At 48.6% G+C, this 22,916-nt stretch overlaps 1 protein-coding gene across 8 annotated transcripts in view; it reads right to left on the bottom strand.

The window, feature by feature from the left end:
* PLEKHA7 (pleckstrin homology domain containing A7) overlaps window positions 1–22,422 on the bottom strand; it is a 224,331-nt gene extending 201,909 nt beyond the window's left edge. For 3 of the 8 annotated variants that reach the window (XM_058688369.1, XM_058688374.1, XM_058688368.1), the window contains exons 1-3: window positions 22,268–22,419; window positions 22,077–22,153; window positions 21,925–21,982 (exon numbers count right to left, since the gene is read on the bottom strand). In XM_058688369.1, the coding sequence (XP_058544352.1) occupies window positions 21,925–21,982; window positions 22,077–22,153; window positions 22,268–22,353 (221 nt within the window). In that variant the 5' untranslated portion in view covers window positions 22,354–22,419. Of the gene's footprint in view, window positions 1–21,924; window positions 21,983–22,076; window positions 22,154–22,267 lie in introns of all 8 variants that reach the window. The other 5 variants (XR_009249814.1, XM_058688371.1, XM_058688367.1 and 2 more) reach the window with 4 other exon arrangements.
* Between the last annotated feature and the right edge of the window lie 494 nt (window positions 22,423–22,916).

Consider the following 22,916-nt stretch of genomic DNA (forward strand, 5'->3'; position numbering starts at 1 on the left):
TCTGGATGGTCACATCACCCGGTTGACTCCTATGGAGTTCATGGTCAGCAAACTCCTTTTTCCCAGAGCTGCATCTCCCAGAGGGCACCAGCCATGCGGGAGCATGAATGAAACTCATTCTCCTCAGCTGGATAGAGCAGAAAGTACAGAAACTTTGGAGTCAGACCTGGGTTGGAACCCTAGTTCTGCCACTTATTTACTGAGCGACTCAGGCAAATCATTTATTCTCTCCAAGTTTTAATTTCCTCAAGTACAAAATGGGGAAAATTTTTTCCTCACTAGGCTGAGCTGAGGAATAAATGAGACAAAGTATATAAACGCCTAGCCCAGACCAAGAGCATGCCACGGTCAAAATGCTAAGTGGTTGAGTTAGTTTTTTTTTTTTTTTTTCAACATTTTTTATTTATTTTTGGGACAGAGAGAGACAGAGCATGAACGGGGGAGGGGCAGAGAGAGAGGGAGACACAGAATCGGAAACAGGCTCCAGGCTCCGAGCCATCAGCCCAGAGCCTGACGCGGGGCTCGAACTCACGGACCGCGAGATCGTGACCTGGCTGAAGTCGGACGCTTAACCGACTGCGCCACCCAGGCGCCCCGCTAAGTGGTTGAGTTAGGATAAGAGTCAAACCCAAGTCTGCCAACCCAAAGCTTTGTAGCCTTAGGCACCACGCTACAGCCACAGGCTGTTTTCTTGTCCCACAGCCCTTACCCATTGAAGATCATCTTTAGTTTGTTTCTCCCTGCGCTGGACTGTGAATTCCTTGAAGACATCTTTGTCTTTCTTTATAGCCCCAGAATCTGGCATGGTGTCAGATTAGGTACAGAGTAGGAGCTAATAAATGCTGATGAGCGAATGACTGTATGAACAAGTTAATTAAACTGATATCAAGGCAGGCACCCCTTTTGCCCTCTTTCAGCAGCTCCAACTCCACCAGCACAAGCATCTGGGTAGCAAGAAGCATTTACCTCATAAGGGCTTACCATACTGAATCAGGCCAGCACTAACCCCCATGCCCAGATAAGGAAGCCCATTTCATAGTCCCCAGCTCTTTCTTTGGGCTCTTTCCCTCCCAAGACATGGCAATGTTCTGCCTTCCCCAACCATAAGACTTCCAACATTGGTAAGGTTTGCTCTAACCTGCTCCTAGAGCCTGGCTGAGCTGCACGTAGCCAGATGAGCACTGTCTGGGATGGTCCCTGGTGCCCCCAAGATGCATAAGTCCTATGTGGGGGAGAGCTGATGCCAGGGTTTCTCCAGCCCCAGTTCTCTGGGGCTTTACTAAAAACATCATTCCCTGGTTTCCAGGTAATTAATAATAAGAAAAAGAACAATACATCTATTCATGTTCAGCAGGCTGTCTCAAAACTATCCAAGCTACACCAGATAGAGCACTCCTGTCTCATCATCTGTGCCACAGCCAGATGACACACTGTCCCCATGACCCAAATACTAATGGTCCTTAACAGCCTGGTGGTGACTTCCCCTTTAGAGCCCTTCCCAATTTTTCCTAAGGTTCTGAAGTCAGTGAGAGTCTTGGTCCATCACTTCTGAGCCTTAATTTCCTCATCCCATCAAATGGGCATACAATTGTGAACCTCGAGGTTGAGACATGGTTAAGTGTGAGATAACTACATAAATACTATGCCTGTGTACTGCACACAATAGGTGTTCACTCAACCTTCATTTCTTTTCTTCTGTTCTATTACACCCTCAGCTCTGAATCATATTGTTGTCCTGGGCATGGCTCAAATCCAACTCTGCATGAAAACCTCAAGGTATTGGATGGTATCACCTCTGGCCACCACAAGTATCTGTATGGCTTTGAGAACTCAACGAGCATTCAAATACTCCTGATGGTTAGCTGGTAAGCCAACACATTTTAATTTGCTGTGGTTATTGTGGATAAGCATGATAGAATATATTTATTTTCAGGGGCGCCCGGGTGTCTCAGCCAGTTAAGCGACCAACTTCAGCTCAGGTTATGATCTCAAGGTTTGTGGGTCCCAGCCCCTGCGTCAGGCTCTGTGCTGACAGCTTGGAGACTGGAGCCTGCTTTGGATTCTGTGTCTCCCTCTCTTTCTACCCCTCCCCCACTCGTGCCCTGTCTCTCTTTCAAAAATAAACATTAAAAAAAATTTTTTTAAGGGGCATCTGGGTAGCTCAGTCAGTTAAGGGTCTAACTCTTGGTTTTGGCTGAGGGCATGATCTCGCAGTGCGTAGGTTTTAGCTCCACATTGGGCTCTGTGCTAACAGTGTGGAGCCTCCTTAGGATTCTCTCTCTCACTCTCTATCCCTATCCCGCTCACGTGTTCTCTCTCAAAATAAATAAACTTCTAAAAAAATTAAAAAAAAAGAAAAGAGTACAGCGAGTGCAAAGGCCCAAAGGCTGTTTATGCTCACATGTTTGAGGAATAGCAAGGAGGCCAACATGGTTAGAGCAGAGCAGCAGGAGAGTGGGAAGGAATGAGGTCATAGGGGTAGCGGGGTGGGAACAGACGACACAGAGCCTCAAGGGCCACTGTGAGGACCTGGATTCTGCTGTGTGTAAGATGGGGAGCCCGTAGGTGGTTTGAGAGGGTGATATAATCCAAATTCCACTGTAGAACAGTCTCTGGCTGCTGTACTGGGGGAGGTGGACAAAAGCCCAGGGACAAGTCAGGAGGGCATTGCAACACGACAATGGTGCAGACTAAGGTGGTAATAGGTCACAGGTGCAATCTGATTCTAGATATCTTTCAAAGTAGAGATGGCAGAATTTTAAAAGATTCCTGGAGGGGCGCCTGGGTGGCTCAGTTGGTTAAGCATCCAACTTCAGCTCAGGTCATGACCTCACGCTTTGTGAGCTTGAGCCCCACATTGGGCACAGTGCTGACAGCTCAGAGCCTGGAGCCTGCTTCAGATTCTGTGTCTCCCTCTCTCTCTGCCCCTCCCCTGCTTGCGCTCTGTCTCTCTCTCAAAAATAAGTAAAAATAAAACATTAAAAAAAAGTTCCCTGGAAATGTACCTGATGCCAATTAGTCCTGGGCATTACCGGCTGCTTGTACTGAGTAAACCAAAAGACAAACTGAATTTGGTCTCCAGAGCCCCCAGCGTAGGCATACACATGGGGAACCTGCACCACTGCAGAGCTGTGACTCTGGGTTTGTGTGTGAAGAGAGGGGTCTCTCCCCACAGGACTCAACACCTTTCACCCCCTGCCCCGAGCCCCTCACCTTCCCCTCTGGCCTCTGAAGGGCTGGGTGGCTCATGGGCAAACTGCTCCTGGCTTCTCAAGGTGGAAGGAGAGCAACTTCACAAGGAAGCCAGTGAGGCAGTTTGGTGATCTGCGTCCACGTTCTAGATCCAGCACCTCCTGCTGTGTAACTCTGGGTAAGTCACTTGAGTCTGGGTCTCAGAGCCACATGTGCAAATGAGAATCATTTAAATCAGGTTTAAATGAGTACTACACAAAAGCTGGCCAACAGCCGAATCAGAATACACCAACCACTCCTAGTTGTGTGACCTTGTACGTAGAGTCTGTCTGGGCCTCCGGGTTGTCATCTATAAAATGAGGTGGGGGGGGGGGGGGGGGAGTGCCCGGGTGGCTCAGTCGGTTGAGCATCTGTCTTCAACTTCAGCTCAGGTCAGAAGCTCATGGTTCATGAGTTGCAGCCCCACATGGGGCTCACTGCTGTCAGGCTGTCAGCACACAGAGCCGCTTCTGATCCTCTGTCTCCCTCTCTCTCTCTCAAAAATAAAAACATTTTTTAAAAATAAAAAATAAATTTAAAAAAATGAGGGGAATAATACCCCTTTGGGGCCACCATGAAAGATTAAAGCAAATGATGTGTGAAAAATGTTGGTGATATTTGATCTGATTCTATTGAACCTCTTCCATGCCATCACCTCGCCCCGCCCCACCCTTCCTACCTGCCCACTAGGAGAGGAAGCTGAGCCATCAGGAAGACCCCCAGCTCACACTCTTCCCTCCTGTCAGGCTCAGTACCAGAAGCCTACTCCTACAGGCCGAGCAAGATTTCCCAGCCATCTTACACATGGCCTCAGGCTCCAGCTCACTAGAAACAACCAGCACCTATGGGTCCTCTGTGGCAGCTTCTGCTGCCTCAAGTCCAGGGGATCTCTCTGCTGGTGGCACCGGCCCCACAGGGCCATCATGAAGGGTCAGCAAGCACACAGAAGGTGCTGAATAAGTGGTGGTTACATAATTACAGAAACAAGCATGAGGCACCCCCTAACATCAGATTGCAAACCAGAAAACACCATGAGGCGCAATGGCTAGAGACCTCCAGTTCACAAGCAAGCACATGCCATCTTTGCAGTTTGTCAGACTCACAACCCCAGGATATTTTAATTTTTTTTATTTTTACTTTATTTTTGAGAGAGATTGAGAGAGAGAGCGAGCGAGCGAGCATGAGCAGGGGAGGGGCAGAGAATGAGGGAGACACAAAATCCAAAGTAGGCTTCAGGCTCTGAGCTGTCAGCACAGAGCCTGATGCAGGGCTCAAACTCACAGACTGCGAGATCATGACCTGAGCCTAAGCTGTTGCTCAATCGACTGAACTACCCAGGCACACCACAACCCCAGGATATGTTTAAAAGTCCTGCACAAGGACCTTCAGCAGATCCTGCATGGAAATTATCTGCTACAGAAATAAGTCCTAAAGGCCTCAGAGAAATCAGACAGACCAAAGGAAAATAAGGCAGTGGGCCTAAGAAAGTGAAAGCCACCACTTTTACTTTTTCCCATTATCTCTGGGTGGCATTTAGGGAAGTCAGGAATCAGGGTGGGGAGATAAGGGAGGGGAAGGGTGTTACTATCTGTCAGATAATTGTGTCTATGAGAAATTATGACACTTTATAAGGAACAAAAACCTATATAAAGAGTTTTTCCTCCAAGTCTTCTTCAATCGGACTTGCTAAATACATAGGTTCTACTAACTTGACTCTAGCTTCTTCCCCTTACTGCCCCTTACAGCACCCCCACGCCCACCCCTTTCCCCCAGAAGACTGAGTACGCAGCCTGGGAACCAGACTTCCCATAAGCTGGGTGGGGCTGAGGTCACCCATGACAGGGCTTCTGCACGTTGCCCAGAGCTGAGGAGGGACCAGATAAGCAGTGCGAGGGTGAGGGTGACTCTTGCCCTTCCAGGGGGTCAGGTTTTAACTAGGTCACCCCTCAGAGACTCACACCACCCACTCTTTATCTCTATCTCTTTCTATTTTAAGGCAGGAGTGCTGCCAGGCAGTGGTATGGGTTACCTGCCTTCTCCTCTTTTGGAGGCCAACCCCTCACCTGCTGGGTGGGATCCCTCAGAGGCTCCAACCTACTTTCTCCAGCCCCACCACAGCGGATGCCCAGCACCCCCAGTATATCCCACCCTCCTGCCCCACAACCATGGTGGGGCCCTAGTCACACCCCTGCTTATACCCTGGATCCACACTGTCCTCAGGACAAAGCCCCAGCTCCTCTGAGCAGCCTTTTCTGCACCTCCTTTCTCCCCCTCTCATGTCTTAAACATGTCATGTTCTCTTAAAGCTCTGCCCATGCTGCTTCTCCTCTCCCTTGAATGTCAGACTCTCTCTTGTCAACAAATCCCTGCTTGTTTTTCAAGGTCTAGCTCAGGCTCCCCTTCCCCACCAGAAAGTCTTCCCTGGCCACCCCTCCTCTGTGCCCCTCCAGTCCCCATGCTTTTCTTATCAAATCATTTGTACAGTAACCTCTAACCATTGTTCCCACCAGAGATCAGGCTCCCAGGTTCCTGGAGGACACCAATGGCACTTTGATTCATTAACTGAATGCTTACTATGTACCAGATACCTTCTGACACCCAGCAATATAGCAGTGAACACAACAGAAAATTCCTGCCCTCATTGAGGTCATATTCTACTGATAATAATAGCCAACACAGGATAATACTTTCTACGTTCAAGACTATTCCGACTACTTTACATGAACTTACTTAATCTCCAACACAATTATTATCATCTCCACTTTATAGACGAGGAAACTGACACTCCAGATTACATAACTTGCTCAGGATCCACAAGCTAGTAAGTGGCAGGGCTGGGATTCAAACCCAGGCAATTCAGTACAAGACCATGCTCCCAAACCTGGGCCAGAACCTCTCGATACTATTTTCTCTACTCTGCCTTACTCATTTGGTATACGGTGTCCAGGCCAGTGCTTGGCACACATACAGTGCTCAGGAAAAGTCTGCTAAATGAAGGGACCCTTGAATGACAAATGCTAGTTCCCCTGAGGCACCCACTCCCTATCTTGTCCCCACCTAATCCCAATTCACAAAACCCCCCACGTCTTCCCTGACTCTTCCAACCCCTGAATTGTGTCCTCCTGGACATTCCTCTCCATGCTGCCCCCACACTATTTACCTGACACTTAATGACATACCACTTGACCATCCTATCACATAAAGCTGTGCAGATATCTTGCTTCACCAGCTCCCTGGGCTTCCTGACATCCCCCAGAGTAGAACAAATATGGTGCCAGTACAAGGCAAAAATGGATACACAAACGTTAAACTGAATCCAGACTCCCCTCTCCATTTTCTCATTATCACCAGAGCTATTTCTCCCCTTGCCCAGGAGAAGCAAGTCAGAGCTTGGGTCTGACACAATCTTTGCTGCAACTATATCCAAATTGCCTAAACCATCAGCTGTAACAGCCAAGGTCATAACTAGGATACAGCTGTGGTTAAAAACAGCAAGTAGAGGTGGACATTTTTTAACCCTCACCAAAATGCATGTATCAGGGGGGCACCTGGGTGGCTCAGCTGGTTAAGCATCCGACTTCGCCTCAGGTCATGATTTCATGGTGAGTTCGAGGTCCACAATGGGCTCTCTACTGTCAGCGCAAAACCCACTTCAGATCCTCTGTCTCCCTCTCTCTGCCCCTCCCCCACTACCTCTTTCTCTCTCTGAAAAATAAAATAAACATTTAAAAAATGCATCGGGGGGACCTAGGTGGCTTAGTCGGTTAAGCAACCAACTTCAGCTCAGGTCATGATCTCATGGCTCATGAGTTCGAGCCCCAAATAGGGCTCTGTGCTGACAGCTCAGAACCTGGAGCCTGATTCAGATTCTGGGTCTCCCTCTCTCTCTGCCCCTGCTCCGTTCATGCTCACTCGCTCTCTTTCTCTCTCTGTCAAAAATAAATAAACATTAAATTTTTTTTTTTTTACTGCATCAGGATGTTCAAAGCCCTCTATAGAAAATGCCTGTAACCGAGAATCTAAGTTGGTCAGTACACAACTACCTTCTGTAGAAGTCTCTGTGGGATGTAAATCAAGGAATTACCCAAATATGCTTGGACCAGTCAGCCATTGCAGAGAAAAGCCATTGCAGAGGAAAGTGTTCATGGAAATACTTGCTAAAATTTACTGAACTATATTATGCTCTGGGAATTGGGTATTTAACATGTCCATACTTCCTCAACCTACAATGGAGTTATGTCCTGATAAACTCATAAATTGAAAATATTGAAGTCAAAAATGCATTTAATACATCTAACATATCTAAAGCCATAGCTTAGCCTAGCCTAACTTGAATGTACTCACAACACTTATGTTAGCCTACAGTTGGGCAAAATCACCTGACACCTATTTTTATAATAAAGCCTATTTTATAACAAAGTGCTGAATATCTCATGTAATGTATTGAATACTATGTCAAAAGTAAAACACACACACATACACACACACACACACACACACACACACACACACACACAAATGGATCTATGAGTACAGAATGGTTGTAAGTCTATCAGTTGTTTATCCTCATGATCTCGTGGCTGACTAGGAATTGCCCAGCATCACCAGAGAGTGTTGCAATGCCTATTGTTAGCCCGGGGAAAAGATCAAAACTCAAAATTCAAAGTATGGTGTCTATGGAATGCGTATCACTTTCCCACCATGGTAATGTCAAAAAATCACAAGTTGAATCAGTATAAGTCAGGGGCTATCTGTGTTATTCTCATTTAACCACTACAAAAGACCTACAGGGCAGATACCAGCATTTGTTCCATTTTGTGTAGAGGTTAACTCGCCTGAGTTCCACATCCACAAAGTTGGATTGCCAAGCCTATGTGCTCAACTTCAACCCTGTATTTCCCTTACCTACCTCAGCACAGCCCATCATGGAGCATGATAGAAAAAGGCCAAGCGGGGCTCAGAGGGATCATCAGGACTCCCAATTAAGGACAGCAGGGAATGATGCCTGCCCTGCCGCCTAACACCTGTGTTGTGTATTCCCTGACCTGCCTGAACCTCATATTCCTCATGAGTAAAATGAGGATCAGATAATACCTACCTCATAGGGTTGATAGAATTAAATGAGCCCATGTCTGTTAAGCCCTTAAAACAATGCATGTGGTAAAAACTAAACATTTGTAAAATAAGCAAATAAGGGCTCAACAAAAGCAACTGGCTTCTCAGTGTGACAGTCCCTCTGTCCTAGCACTCAGCTTACTGAACCCCCAAACCAAGCCAAATCCAACATAGACCTTAAAGAAAAACCAAATGCTCAAACCTTTCCATGGACTCAAGAAGGCAATCAGCACCAATCAGTCCTCCTAGCCCCAAGGAGCAGCCTTGAAAGGCCCAGCGAGATCATTGCACAACACAGTTATTACATCTTAAATCACTAGGCTCCTAAGACACATGGAGCTTTTGAAATAAAAAGTGTGCTTTGGATTCTAATTTAAATATCTATCTATTCACAGAATAGGAAGCCAATTACTTTCCTCTCCCCCAAAGAATTAATATCCCCTCTGAGTTTTATAAACCATCTGGTGCCAAACACACAAACACGTCTACACGTTTTCAGGTGAGGAGGGCTAAGAGAAGCCGACTGAGTGCACTCCAGCTCCCACCCACACACCAGGGCTTAAAAAAATGTAATTATTCAAAGCTTCGGTAAATGGATGTAATTTCAGGTACCACCAATTCCATTTAGAAATGCGTTAATGGGTGCAGTGATTATAGATATTTAGCTTCACAGCATTCATCTATTTTTTTTAAATCCTCAGGTCAAATTGTGTTGAGAAAAAAAAATGTCTCTGAACAATTTCATGGGCAGGGAAGGAAACCTTTTCCCCTCCCAAGGACCGTGATCACGGATTTTGTGGTCCGTTTCCAACCCCAATTTACTCCCAGCTCCAATCAACCCTCTCTCCTTTGTATGTCTGCCAGTGTCAAGAAGGTCATGCCAAATGTCAGATCAACCAACCCACACCAATTTGGTCGAGTATTGGCTCTGTGCCTGACGCTGTTCCCAAAGAGCCGGCAAGCTATTCATGACACTGAGTCACAATCTTGCCCCTACTCCATCTCCCCCAAGACCAGCTCAGGGAAGACTGCAACACCAGACACCCCTACAACTTCCTCATCATCACTACTGTCTGCTGGGACACATTTGTTCTCCCACCCAAAGCAGCATTCCCATTTCTCAACTTAATTGCAGCCTGCTTGCCTGCTCTGGCTTTCAATGTCAATCACTCAGAACAACTCACCCCTTACTCCAGGCCTTCCTCTGCCCTCAGAAGGATCTCTAAGTGGTCATGGGGTTCTGAGATGTGGATATGCCAACCCACCCTCACCCCAAGCAGATGTAGTCACCACTCAGTGGTCACCCGCAAGACCAGCCCTACCTCCTACCTCTAGGACTACCAGCATCGTCTGGGCAGAGGGGAAGAGCAGCACATTCCCAACCTCCATGGAGGAAACCAGAGGCCCACCAGGGGCCAGGGACCTACTCTGGGCAAGAGCGTGGGCACTAACAGACAGCAGTACCTACCAACACCTTCTCAAGGTCCTTCCCCCAGCTTCATCCAATCAGTTCCAACAGAGGGCCTCCAGTAAATGAAAGGGCTCACAACCTGAGCACCTACCATGTGCTGCAAGAGCTGCAGACAGGCCATCACATTAGATTCTCAATAAATTCTCAATCATGCTAAGGAAAGCAGCATTATCATTATTGTACAATATCATCATTGTGGGGAAGCTGAAGCTCTGAGGCGTTTTCATTTTCAGTGTCCATAGAATCCCCATGGAAATTGTAATGATGCTGATTTCCAGTCCCCCCACCCCAAAGTTCTGACTCAGCATTCTAGAACAGTTTCTACTTCATGTCTACCCTCACTACTCCTTCATCAAATGCTCTAGTAGAGAACCAGGGTTATTACCTAAAAAAAAAAAAAAAAAAAAGAGCTAGATGCCCTACCAGGCAATGCAAACAGAAATACTAACATCTGGGAACCCTCTCACCAGGGGGTGGGGGTGGGGGATGAAAAGGTAGTATATCAAAACTGCCATTTGGAAAATGTGCTGATCATAAGTACGAGAAACCTATTCATTTTCTCTCTGGTTGGACACAGCCACACAGTGCTTCAAAGATGAAGAATCATTTCTTTGATATTTAGCACCATTTAGTGCCCAGCTTCCTTTTAAAGACAAGTCTCAACAAGGAAATACAATTCTCCCTCCTGCTAGTCTGATCTTAGGAAATTTCTCCAAAGAGAACAAGTTATAGTTCCTCTGCTGACTGTGTCACACTTCACCACGGGAAGGGGCTTCCTTTCTAGGAGTAAGAATAATAGTTAATTCTTACACAGCACATATGGCTTGCCAGGCACTAAGTCAACAGTACAGCTGTATCCCATTCTATAGATGAAGAAACATCTGAAGACACAGAGAGGTTTAAGTGATCTGTCCAAGCTGGCAGCAGAGGCAAGATTTCAACCCTGGTATGCAGACTCCAGAATTCATGTTGGATAACCCCTGACATGGCAACAGGATTTGGGGGAACCCCTAGGACAATATCTCCAATTACTCCACTCTGCTGAAGCCAAGCTACTAGTGAAGGGTGTTATCTAGGACCAGTCCCTATGCCTCAACTTAGCACCAAGCTCTGCAAGATGCAGACAGGCACACACATACATCACCTTCACCCCCACCCCCTAGCTCTTTCCAATTTCTTCCACTGGCCTCTCTTGCCTTGGACTGCCCACTGCTACCTGGCCTTCCTCATACTCAACCTCTGAATCTCCCCAGGGCCCTGTCCTCAGGGACCCCAGCCCCAGTCACCCATACTGAAATTGTCCAAGGTCCCTCCCCCGCTCCTGGACTGGGCACTCCTGGAAGACAGAGATGACATCTATTTTTCTCCACAGCACCCAGTGTGGAGACTGGCAAACAGGAGATGGCTCATCAGAGTCTGGTGACTCAACTGATGAATCCTGGACCAAAAGCCATCGAGTCTGATTAAACGGCTCCTCTAGTAAGGTGCTCACCACCCCTCAAGGTGGCCCACTGGTTCCATCTGTGGACATGCACAGACAACTCAGTTTGCAACTGAAGAGGATATGATTATTGCAAAGGTTACTGCACTGATGTACAACATTGCTCTGGCTCCACTGCTGCTAGGAAGGAGACTGTCTCACCTCCCCCTTCACCCACAGGGAGAGAATGCCGGAGGCTGTGCAGCCAGGTACCTGGGTAGAGGCCTTGAAAGGGCCCTCTGTCCCCTCTATCCCCGAGCACACTGCACCCCACCTGCACTGCAGACTGTTCCAGGGAAGCACAAGAGGCAGCCAGCAGCCCTGGAAGAGACTGCATGCTAACTCCAAGCTGTCAGACCTCAAGAGGGTGAGGGCTCTGCCTTGGCAGAAAAAGCCCCTGAGAAACCCTGAGAACGCTGACTGTGACGCTGGAAACACTCTTCTGGCAGAACCTGAAAGAGACAGCCTGGCTCTAAGAAGGCTTAAGAGGCTCATCAGCCCCTAAGCTGTGGTCAGCTGACATCTGGGGAGGGTGGGGGGTTAGAGTCTGCTCTCCCAGAGCACTAAGGGACCTGCCCACTGGCCCTGCCTTGGGACCATCCAACCCACTGATCACTCATCTACCCTGCAGGGGACTTTCTGAAGGAGGCCCAAGAGGAATTCTGCCTTTGGGTTATCGGGGAAGGTACAGATGACCAATTTGGGGGGGATAACTCTACAGGAGGATTCAGTACAGAGCGAGTGGCTATGGGGGTCAGAAGACACCATGGTAGAAACAGCACACAAACTTGGAGCCAAGATGACTCTGGTTCAAGTCCCAGCTCCCCTACTGATGCTCTGGCATCACGAAGATCTTTGAACTCCTGTCCCTCCCCCAGTCTCTACTACTTGATCTGTAAAATGAGGACAATAAAAATAACTGCTTCTAAAAGGAATGTATATATTTTTCAACTATAGAGCACCATGAAGATTATTACTGTTGACATCTGTGGGCCAGGCAGCATCAGACAATAAGTCTGTCTTTCAGCAGTCAGAGCCAATAGCCAGGTGGCCACCCAGATTAAGGAGCAGACATCTGTGCAGCCTTCTAAATGCCCAGGAAACAGCCAACACAGGAGCATTTTCACACCTCATTACCCTGGGCTCTTGGTTCCCAGGTCCCTGCAGCCTGGACAAGGTACCTGTGGCCTTGGGACTGCATAGCCCTGATGGTCAAGGTTACGTAGTGTTGTTGTTTTTAACTAACTTTGAATTTGGAAATCATTTTAAACTTAGAGTTGCAAGAATAGCACAAGGAACCTCCACATACCCCTCACCCAGTCTCACCCATTGTTAACATGTTGTGCCATTTGTTCTATCATCCACTCCCCTCAACACACACACACACACACACACACACACACACACACACAGAGTTTTTTCTCAGCCACTTAAGAGCAAATACTTCAGTATTTCCCAAAAATGAAGACAACCTTTTAATAACCATAATGGTTATGCAGTTTTTATTAGTCCAAGTTCTGAGTTGAGTCCTATAGTTTGCATGATCCTGCCCCAGGCAACCCCAGTTTGAGGACACCAGATTTCTCCATCATCAGCTGAATGTAATTAGTACTTAGAATGCACATTTCTACCCTACCTCATAGCTGTGTACATGTACAAAGAGGGGCTCACATTTATTGGGCATTTACTAGGTGCCAGGCACTTGCAAAACCCTTTACATCAATTAATTCATGCAATCCCCACATTTATCCCTATTTCATTGGTGAGGAGAAAAGGCTTGAAAGGAGTAGGTAACTTACCAAGGACAGGGAGCTGTAACTGGTGGGACTGGAATTAGAATCTGGGAATCTGGAGCCCATGCACCTGCCCATGCACGTACCCACTGCCTCTTTAAACACACTCCCACCACATATACAACCCCTATACATTTTTCTTCATGATTAAGTTGTGCTATGCTTTGGCTTCCAGAAAAACCTGGCCAGCATCTAGGTGACCAGGAGTAGGCTAGATGGGAGACAGAGAGGTGGTCTGGCACAACTCAGTTCAGGCAAAAGATGACCTGAGATCACAACAGCTGCTGATGTTGTCTTCCTTGGGGCCTGTACATTCCTCTTCGGAGACGCATCACTCAGAGAGACTGGAAGACCAATGAGCAGTCTCCCTACACTTCCCTGTCCCTTAAGACTGAACAGGGGAATTGGTGTACCCAAGAGTATATGTTTCTGTTTAGGAAACCACAAAGCCATACGACAAACATGATGCATCTTGATCTTAACGGAAAATACAGGAAGGAATTTTATAGTAAGTTAAATTGAGGGTAAAGTCTACATGGAGTTTTGGATAGTACCCACATTTTGAGGACGTTTACTACCATCCAATCTCCCAGGCAAGTTGGACTTCATCCTCTTCTGTCATTTGTCTGTGGTTGAAAAATCTGAGAAGCCCTTGTCTGAGACAACGAATTGTCCACCTCTTCTCTGAACCCTGAAAAGGCTGACCTAACACAGCATTCAGCTTTAGGAAGTCATTTTACCCCTCTGAGCCCACTTTTCTGCATGAAAGAAATGCAATAATTGTGAGCCTCCAACCAGATAACATTCATGAAGCTCTCTGTAAACAATGAAACATTAACCCAAAACACTTCTCGTTTCAGAAAATTGAAACAAATGTTTCGACAGCCACTTAAAAACAAAAGGCAAATAAAACCATATTCCTCCACGTTTCTCCCTCTGCCAATATTTATGCAAGACACCATGCCAGTTTACTGAGCAGAGAGATTCAAACCCATGCTCTCTTCTGAAGAGACAGGAAAACGGGAGCCAACACCTCATTAAATCACAAAATAATCCACATTGTGATGTGCTTTCTCAAAGAGGCTCCTTTTTCTGAAGCCCTATTTTAAGAAGCCCACAGTTTACTCCCATAAATATCGAGAGAATGGACAAAGTTATATCAATGCACCTGAAACCTACACCCACCCTCTTCACACACACAGCACTGTAAATCCGGAGTAGCACCTCTCCCACCATCCATCCCTGTCCTTTCTCTGAAACACATCCCTCCCAAGGGTAAAGAGCCTTAATAAAGAAGCAACTTGCAACTGTTTTTCTTAAAGAGGTTTTCCCAGATCTTTTCTGGGATGGTTTTGAGAGCGTGATACAAATCACAGCTCTTAATCCTTCCTTCTGCTTTCTGCACACCACCGTTGTTCCTTATACACAGGACCTAACGTTTCAATCCCTGCGCCAGTTTTCACTCTTGATAAAATAACCAGGAAACGAAACGTAAAGTGTGGGGTTATGCCAAAACTTGCCAAGCTGGGAGAGCCTTTTCTTAACTTTCAACAAGAGGCTTCAGAATTTCCAGTTTAAGTAGATGTATGCTGCAGTTTCACAGAAATTCTTTACACGATTGTTGCTTTCTGGTTTGAAATAAAGTTTCTGGGACTACTGTTCCCAGCGATGAGAAAGATGACAAATGAGAAAGATGGCATATAAATGAACCAACAGGTTGGCACTGTATAAGACAAATTTTACTAACATGAAGTCCAACATTTGTCTGGGGAGAAAAATGTGGCAGACAAGATAGACTTCTTCCCAGAGGGGCCTTGAAAACTGTCCCTTGCATGATGGCATAATTAAATCTCAAGAGGGCAGCTGCCTGGCCCTTCCAGTATTCACAGACTTTTCCAAAGGGCCTTCTATACCTGGTGCCTTACAGCCCACTGAGGGTGGGCTGATATTCTGTCATCCCTAGTTCAGCCTTCATTCCCCAACTCCTCTCTAACTTTCAGAGAAGGGGCGGCTGGGTGGCTCAGTTGGTTAAGGTTAAGTGTCTCGACTTCAGCTCAGGTCATGATTTCACGGTTTGTGAATTTGAACCATCAGGCTCTGTGCTGACAGCTCGGAGCCTGGAGCCTACTTCAGATTCTGTGTCTCCCTCTCTTGCTGTCCTTCCCTGCTCATGCTCGCTCTCTCTCTCTCTCTCTCTCTCAAAAATAAACATTAATTTTTTTTTAAATTTCAGAGAAAATGGGTTTGCCGAATACAAAAACACACTCTAGATATTTAGCATTATCTCTAGAAGAATAACTCTTCCGAAGGAGTTTAGCTTAAGGCCTTGGCTCAGGCCTGATCCCCACTCCCTGCCTCCCTAGGACATGTTCTTAATTCCGAGCCACCTAGAGCCCCAAGCCCCACCCAGCCGTCCTGCTCCTCATTCCTGTCCAGGAGAGCCTGACCACCAGCACTCTTGCCCTGTGGTGGGTCAGAGTGGGCATGGTGGTGGTGGCTCAGTGTACAAAGTCATTACCCTCATATTTGCATTCAAAACATGGTATTCCACAATATAGAGATAAACCTGAGAGTCATGATAATAATTTAAATTTTTATTATTTGTTTTTACTTAGTATGACATTGAATAGCCAATAAGAAACACCATGACAAGTTGAGGGGAAAACTACAGAAGAAAGGAAAAAGTTTTATACTTTAATACATTTAAAGGCACCTTTTTCTGGCTTTTTGAACAAGTGGCCCTGCACTTTCATTTTGCACGGAGTCCTGCAAATCATGCAGCCAGGACCTGCTGCAGTCCAAAGGGCTGGGGAGGGGAAAGTCAGTCTTGCTTCAAGCCTCAGAAATGTTTTTCCCATTAGCCTCACCGGTCTCACTTGGGCATGGGAACCCACAAGGAGAATGGCACCTACATAGGCTGGCCCTGCAAAGCTCCAAAACTAAAACTGAGGAACCTAAAGCTAGAAGAGGACACCAGGGCCTGGCAACCAGGGAGGGAGACAACCAGCAAGGGAACACCAACAGATATCCCACTCTCCAGATGCAGAGCATGAGGTTAGAAGTGAAGAAGCCAGAGGAGGCCAGATCCTACAAGCACTGTTCTTGACAACAAGCATCTACATCCAAGAAGCCTGGGATCCAGGCACCAGATGTAACAGGCATAGTTCTGGGCTGCTTCGCATCTTTTACCTTGCCCAGTCCCCCCCCCAAACCCCTGATCTCTTCCCCAACAAGGAGTTTTGCAAGACCTGGAATATTTACTAAACTCACTGAGTCCCTCAAAACATTACTGCTTCAATAAATACCAAGTGCCTACTCAGAGCCCAGAGCTGGGCTCGGTACCAAAGTCTCAGAGATGCAGAACAGGATACCAGCCTTCAAGGAGCAATCTTGGCACAGGCAGGGTCGCCAAGACCCCTCCTCTCTGCCATTCATTCTCTTTATCAACTCAGGACCTATTCAAAGACTGCTGTAAGGAGAAGCCAACCCACGGGGTGCCACAAAACCCCCAAAGACCAGCCCAGTGTAACATTCTTGCATTCAAGGCCTGTTCTAGAACTTTACTCTCTGGGGTCTCACGTTTGAAAAGGCTGTGCCTGCCAAACTGCTTTTACTAATTAATAATTAATGTCTTCCATTGCTTACTAATCAGACACTTGCACCACTACCAATCAGCTCAGGAAACCAAGAGCTGCTGCCTTTCTCAGGTACCTCAATCCTCAGCAAAAGCAAAGAAGAACTCTGGCCCTGTGAGCCTTGAACAGCCTGACTTAGAGCAATGGCACCTGGCACAGGCTCCTTCAAGTATCAGTGGTGGCTCTCACCTGTGACCTGGGGTCAGAGCTACCACCACTGCTGTGGTTATTAGAGACTGAAGACCTACTTTTGGTCCCAGGTCTAAGCACTCCAGCCAAATCACTGAACCCTCATGGACCTGAGTTTCATCATCTGAAGAACAGGATAATCTCTGCTCTTCTGCTGCTACAGGCATCAAGTAAGAAAAGGTACCAGAAAAAAACCACCTGCCCTTTGCTTTTTGGAATGCCAAGATTACTATGAGTTTCCACATCAGTAAACTGGGACTAGTAACAGCTCCTACCTCAACAAATTGTTGTGAAATTTAATCACATAATAGTTATAAAACAGTTCTTGGAATTTTTCAGACTTGAAAAGAAGAGGCTATTACATAATTGCTACTACTATTGTTGCTGTTGCTGTTAATGACACTATTATCTCCATTAATATTATATCTTGCTACCTGGATGAGAGACCCATGGGAAAGTAGAAAAGTTTTAGAGAACAAGAAGCCTTCTTAAAAAGGATAGTAGCATCACCAAGTCTAGAACTGGGGGAACCAGGAGTAGATTCCTCTTATGTTTTGCCTCTAATCCAAAAGTGAACCCAAAGTGCAGAAATCAAAACCAAAATGTTCTGCCTTAGCTCAAGTTTTTATGGCTTAAGAAATGTTCTGTGGGGGCACCTGGGTGGCTCAGTCAGTTAAGCATCTGACTTTGGCTCAGGTCATGATCTCACGGCTCATGGGCTCGAGCCCCGTGTCGGACTCTATGCTGACAGCTCGGAGCCTGGAGCCTGTTTTGGATTGTGTCTCCCTCTCTCCTACTCTCTCTCTCTCAAAAATGAATAATAAACATTAAATTTTTTTTTTTAAATAAGAAATGTACTGTGGGGGTGCCTGACTGGCTCCGTTGGTAAAGCATGAGGCTCTGAATCTCAGGGTCCTGAGTTCGAGCCCCACATTGGGTAGAGATTACTTTAAAATAAAATACTCTGGATTTTCTCATGTACAGCAGGGCTAAAGAACCTGGATTAAAGAAACGATTTTTTTTTCAACGTTTTTAATTTATTTTTGGGACAGAGAGAGACAGAGCATGAACGGGGGAGGGGCAGAGAGAGAGGGAGACACAGAATCGGAAACAGGTTCCAGGCTCCGAGCCATCAGCCCAGAGCCTGATGCGGGGCTCAAACTCACGGACCGCGAGATCGTGACCTGGCTGAAGTCGGACGCTCAACCGACTGCGCCACCCAGGCGCCCCAAGAAACGATTTTTAAAAAGAAGAAGCAATGTACTCTGGAGGGTATCGAACATCTGCTAAATATCAGGAGCAACTGGTGGATCCTGAAAACCTCACACAACTTTCCAGACCAAGGATCCATTGCAGGGGGGGGGGGGGGGGGGGAAGGGTGGAAACCCAGCTGTTCCAATGCTCCCTCTCACTGAGCCATATTAGAGAAGGATACAAAAAAAAAAGAGCATTCAGAAGTGATCATGGCAAATCTAAGAAAGCTGACTGACTAAAGCAAAGCATTTTTTATGTGAGGAAAAGGAAAACAATTACTCCCAATCCCTTAAATCTCTCTCAAGAAGTTGTCTCAAAAGGAGATAGGAAATACAGTCAGCTGCCACAGTGTCTCAGCCTCCCATATGGCTGGCCTTTGAAGGTAGGGGACCAGACAGACACTGCTTTCCCCTAGGCCTGGAAGGACCCTTGGGGTGGGGAGCCAGGACTTGCTATAGGATAATCACTGGGAACTTCACAGAGTTACCACAGAAGAGTCAGCAGAAGAGATGAAGGTCGGGAGGCTGTGGTAATGGCTGATAGAGTCCTACCCAGCCCTCAAGTCCCCCAACTCAAGACTTAGCCTAGTACTTCATGGAAAAGACAGATACCATCAGACAGGAACACCAACCTCTCCCCTCACTGAACCTATCAACCTCCCAGCATGGGCTCTGGCATGGACAGTCCTTCCTCCCGTAAAATGGGTGAAAGGCCCTATTCCCAGCTGGGACCAGTGAGACTTAAGCTCCAGATCCCTTCCCATTCATCCCCTCAGAAACACTGCTCCAGCAACTGTCCCATCTCTTTCCTACATCATCCACTTCTCCCTCTCTCCTGGATCATTCCCAGAAAAACACAACATGCTCTATCATCTCTCACTAAAAAAACAGACCCCCCCCCACCTCAAACCTACAACCCCTCTAATCCTCAGCTAATGTCTCAACCCCACTTCATAACCAAACTGCCTGAAAGATTCACCTATACTTATGGACTCCACTTCCATACCCCTGTTTTCTCTTCCACCTACTCCAGTCAAGTATTGTCCTTCAAGCTTCTGTGACCCACTCATTCTACTGGGTTTTCTCCTAGCTTCTGTTTCTTTTGCTGGATCCACCTCTTTTCCCAACCTCTAAATGCTGCTATGTCCCAAGGCTTAGGTCATCTTTTCTGTCTACACTCTCATTCAAGGTGAGTTCAATTAATCTTGTGGCCTTGAATACCAGCTATAATACTTAAATATAGCTCTTCAATCCTCTCTCTCCTGAGCATCTGACTAGTTGACATATTCATATCTCAAATGTCAAAACAAGATCTCATGCTCTCCTCCACTCCAAACACTCCTCCCCACAGCCCTCCCATCTCAATGATATGAGTACCATCCACTCAGGTACTTAAGCCTCTGGGAGTCATCTTTGACTTTTCTCTTTCTCTCACAGACTGCATCCAAATCATCAAGTCTGAATCTGACTACTTCTCTTTCTCTCCAGTACTACACCCTCATTCAAATCATCATTAACTCTTGCCTGGACTACAGCAACAGCCTGCTACTACTATCCTGCCCCTACCAGTTGCCCACCTACATACAGTCCACTCTACAGCAGGTAGAATGGTCTTTCTAAAAATGCAAATCAAATCACATTGCTCCCCTGCTTCAAACCCTCCAATAATTTCTCACTGGGCTTAAAATAAAGTTTAAAGCCCCTTCCTCTGGCTCTACACCATTTAGCTCTTTCCTATCTGTAACCTCTTCTGTTGCTACTTTCTCCTTTGTTCACCACATTCCAGCCACACTGGCCTCTCCACTCTTCGAACTTGAACTTGAAGCTTTATAGCCCTTACTTTAATAGAACTGACTGTTCTGTGGGGCGCCTGGGTGGCTCAGTTGGTTAAGCGTCCAACTTCAGCTCAGGTCATGATCTCACGGTTTGTGGGTTCAAGCCTCACATCAGGCTCTGTGCTGACAGCTCACAGCCTGAAGCCTGCTTCATATTCTGTGTCTCCCTCTCTCTCTGCCCCTCCCCTGCTCGTGCTGTCTCTGTCTCTCAAAAACAAATAAACGTTAAAAACAATTTAAAAAAAAAAACAGAATTGGCTGTTCTCTTCTGGAAATGCTTTGCCACCTCATCAACACAAGGATGGCTCTTTCCTGTCATCCAAACTTTACCTTAAATGTCACCTATTCAGAAACAGCACTGATCTCTCAATCCAACCATACCACCCAGTCACTTGATATCACATGATGTTATTTTCATTTTCTGCACAGTAGTTACCACTGATATTATTCTTGTTTGGGGGGGGGGAGGAGTTGTTTAGTTTTTTTGTTTAGTTTTTTTTTCCTTATTGTCTGCTCCCTCTCCCCACTAGACTTCAAGCTCCATGAGCATCCAGATCTTGTCTGCCTCATTCATTTCTGCACTTCCAATGCCTAGAACAATGAGGAACACACAAGGAGAAATCTAATAAAGATCAATAAAATGCAGTATGAGCCACACAGGCCCACTAACTGGGAGATTCTAAGGTTCCAGCCAGCTCCTCAACTTCTCTCTCAAACACAGAGGTGTGAGGCAGGACAGCAGGTCCCCAGCCAGTCCCAGTGTTCACTTGTATAAATCTCATCCACCATAATTTCAAACATCCTGCAAGAGCCCAAACCAGGATAGGAGGATCCGGGATTTTCTGTGACCATCTTAGCTTCGACTAGGCTGCTCCGCTACCGACTAGCAGTGTTCCGAGTTGAAGAAAGGAATTCTGACTCACAGGCCCCCAAAAGTAAGAGTCAGACCACCGTCCAGACCTTGGCTAGTTAATTCATTCAGTAAACAAAGATTTACCGAGTGCCTACTCTGTGCCAGGCACTGGGCAAAGGATCAAAAGCTGCTCCTGACCTCATGGAGCTGACTGGCGAGCAAGCAGACAGCTACGGAGAAACGGGGCAACACAGGTACACGCCCAGAGTGGGAAAGTAAGGGCCACACTGGTGCTCGCGGCTGCACCGCGTCCTAGCTTACGGCTCCCCGGATTTCGTCTCTACAGACCCAGGTCTAGGGTAACCTGGCTAGTGGCACAACGCTCGCGGGCTTTTTCGGAACAGCTACCGCTTGACTAGCGGAGACAGGAGTGACTGTCCCTGTGGAGCAGCGGCTTTCAGAGACGCACAGTGCTCGAGGAATATTATTGGCCGATGGGTTCCCTCCCCACGCTCACCCCTCCCCCGCAGGCCCGCGCTCAGGATGCGGAGGGGGCCGAGGTTCCGACTCTCCGCCACCGTCCCAGAGAACGAGGTCGAAACCAAAGCGTCCTCTCTACTCCCCGCTCCCCTCCCTCTCTACTCCCCACTCCCCAGCCCCCAGTACTCGGACCCCAGGCGCAACCCCCCACCCCGGTGGGGCACCTCCCGGCTCCGTGCGGCCCGAGACCCCAGCGGGGAGGCGTGTCCGGGCCCTCACACCCCGGCCCGAATCCCTCCCAACTACAGGACCAGCGGGTAGTTTGCGGCCCCCGCCTCCTCTGCCGGCCGGATTCCGGCCCCCCGCGGAGATACGGACCCCACCGACCCCCTCCCCGTGCCCGCCGCACAACTCCAGCACACAAAACCCCACAAGAGAGCGGCCGCGGCGCTGTGCGCGCCAACTCGCCCGGGACCCGCGCGGGAGGCGGGAGGCGGGAGGCGGGAGGCGGGAGGCGGGGGCGCGCGGCCGGAACCGGTCGGGCCCCGCTGCACAGGTGCGAGCCCAGCGCGGCGCCCCGGTCACTCACTCGATGAAGTAGCTGGCGCCCTCCTCCGTGAAGCCCTCCTCCCAGCCGCGGGGCAGGTCTGCGGAAATGCCAAAAGGAGTCAGGTCAAACTTGGGCCGCCCGGGCGCGCGCCCCCCGAGTGCCGCCCCCCACCCCGCCTGCCCCGCGCCTACCTGAGCGGATCATGTGGCCCGAGTTGACGGGCTCCCCGGTGCGCGGGTGCAGCCAGGTCGTGCGGCGGAGCTCGTCACTGCGGGAGAGAGGTGCACCTGTTAGCGCCGCCGCCGCTCTGGGGGCGCCCGCCCGGCCCCGCACCCCTCCTGGCCCGCGCCCCCGCCCGCGTGCCCGCTTGCCCGCGCCGCACTTGATGAAGAAGACGCGGCCGTCCCGGCACACGCCGTAGGACCAGTGCTCAGGTAAAGTGTCCCGCCCGACCGCCGCCGCCGCCATGTTCGCCGAGCGCGGAGCCGCCGCGGCCGCCGCGGGGCGGGGGAGAGGGGGCGGAGGCGGGGGAGGGGGCGGCGCGGGCGGCGCGGGCGGCGGGCCGGCGGGCTCGGCCTGCGCGGGCCCGGGCGGCGACCCGGGGCGCTCCATCGCGGCGCGCGGCGACGTCCGGGCAGTCCCCAGTTACGGCGCGGCCGCGGGAGTTCGCCGCACCGGCCGACCCGAGCGCGGTGGCCGCGGCCTTTGTCCCCGCGCCTTCCCCGCCCCCCGCCGGCCGGCCCGGGCGCGCCCGCCGCGCGCCCCTTGGCCCCTGAGGCCCTGAGACCCGGGCGGGGCCGAGGGCCGCTGTTGGGGCGCCTCGGGCAAACTCCGGAAACTAGGTGCACCCCGAACGCTCCAGTAAGCCCCACCCGACTTCCACGACAAATGTGCCTCCAGGAACTTCTGGAGTTCTTTCTGAACCATGCAAACCTAAACAGGTTCCATCCATATTCCGAGCCTCGGTGTGTTCCTTTCTCTGTAAAATAAAGTCAATAGTAAGTACCACAAGAGATCGTTGGGTAGATTCT

This window comes from Neofelis nebulosa, chromosome 10 (assembly GCF_028018385.1).
Source record: "Neofelis nebulosa isolate mNeoNeb1 chromosome 10, mNeoNeb1.pri, whole genome shotgun sequence".
Lineage (NCBI taxonomy): Eukaryota > Metazoa > Chordata > Mammalia > Carnivora > Felidae > Neofelis > Neofelis nebulosa.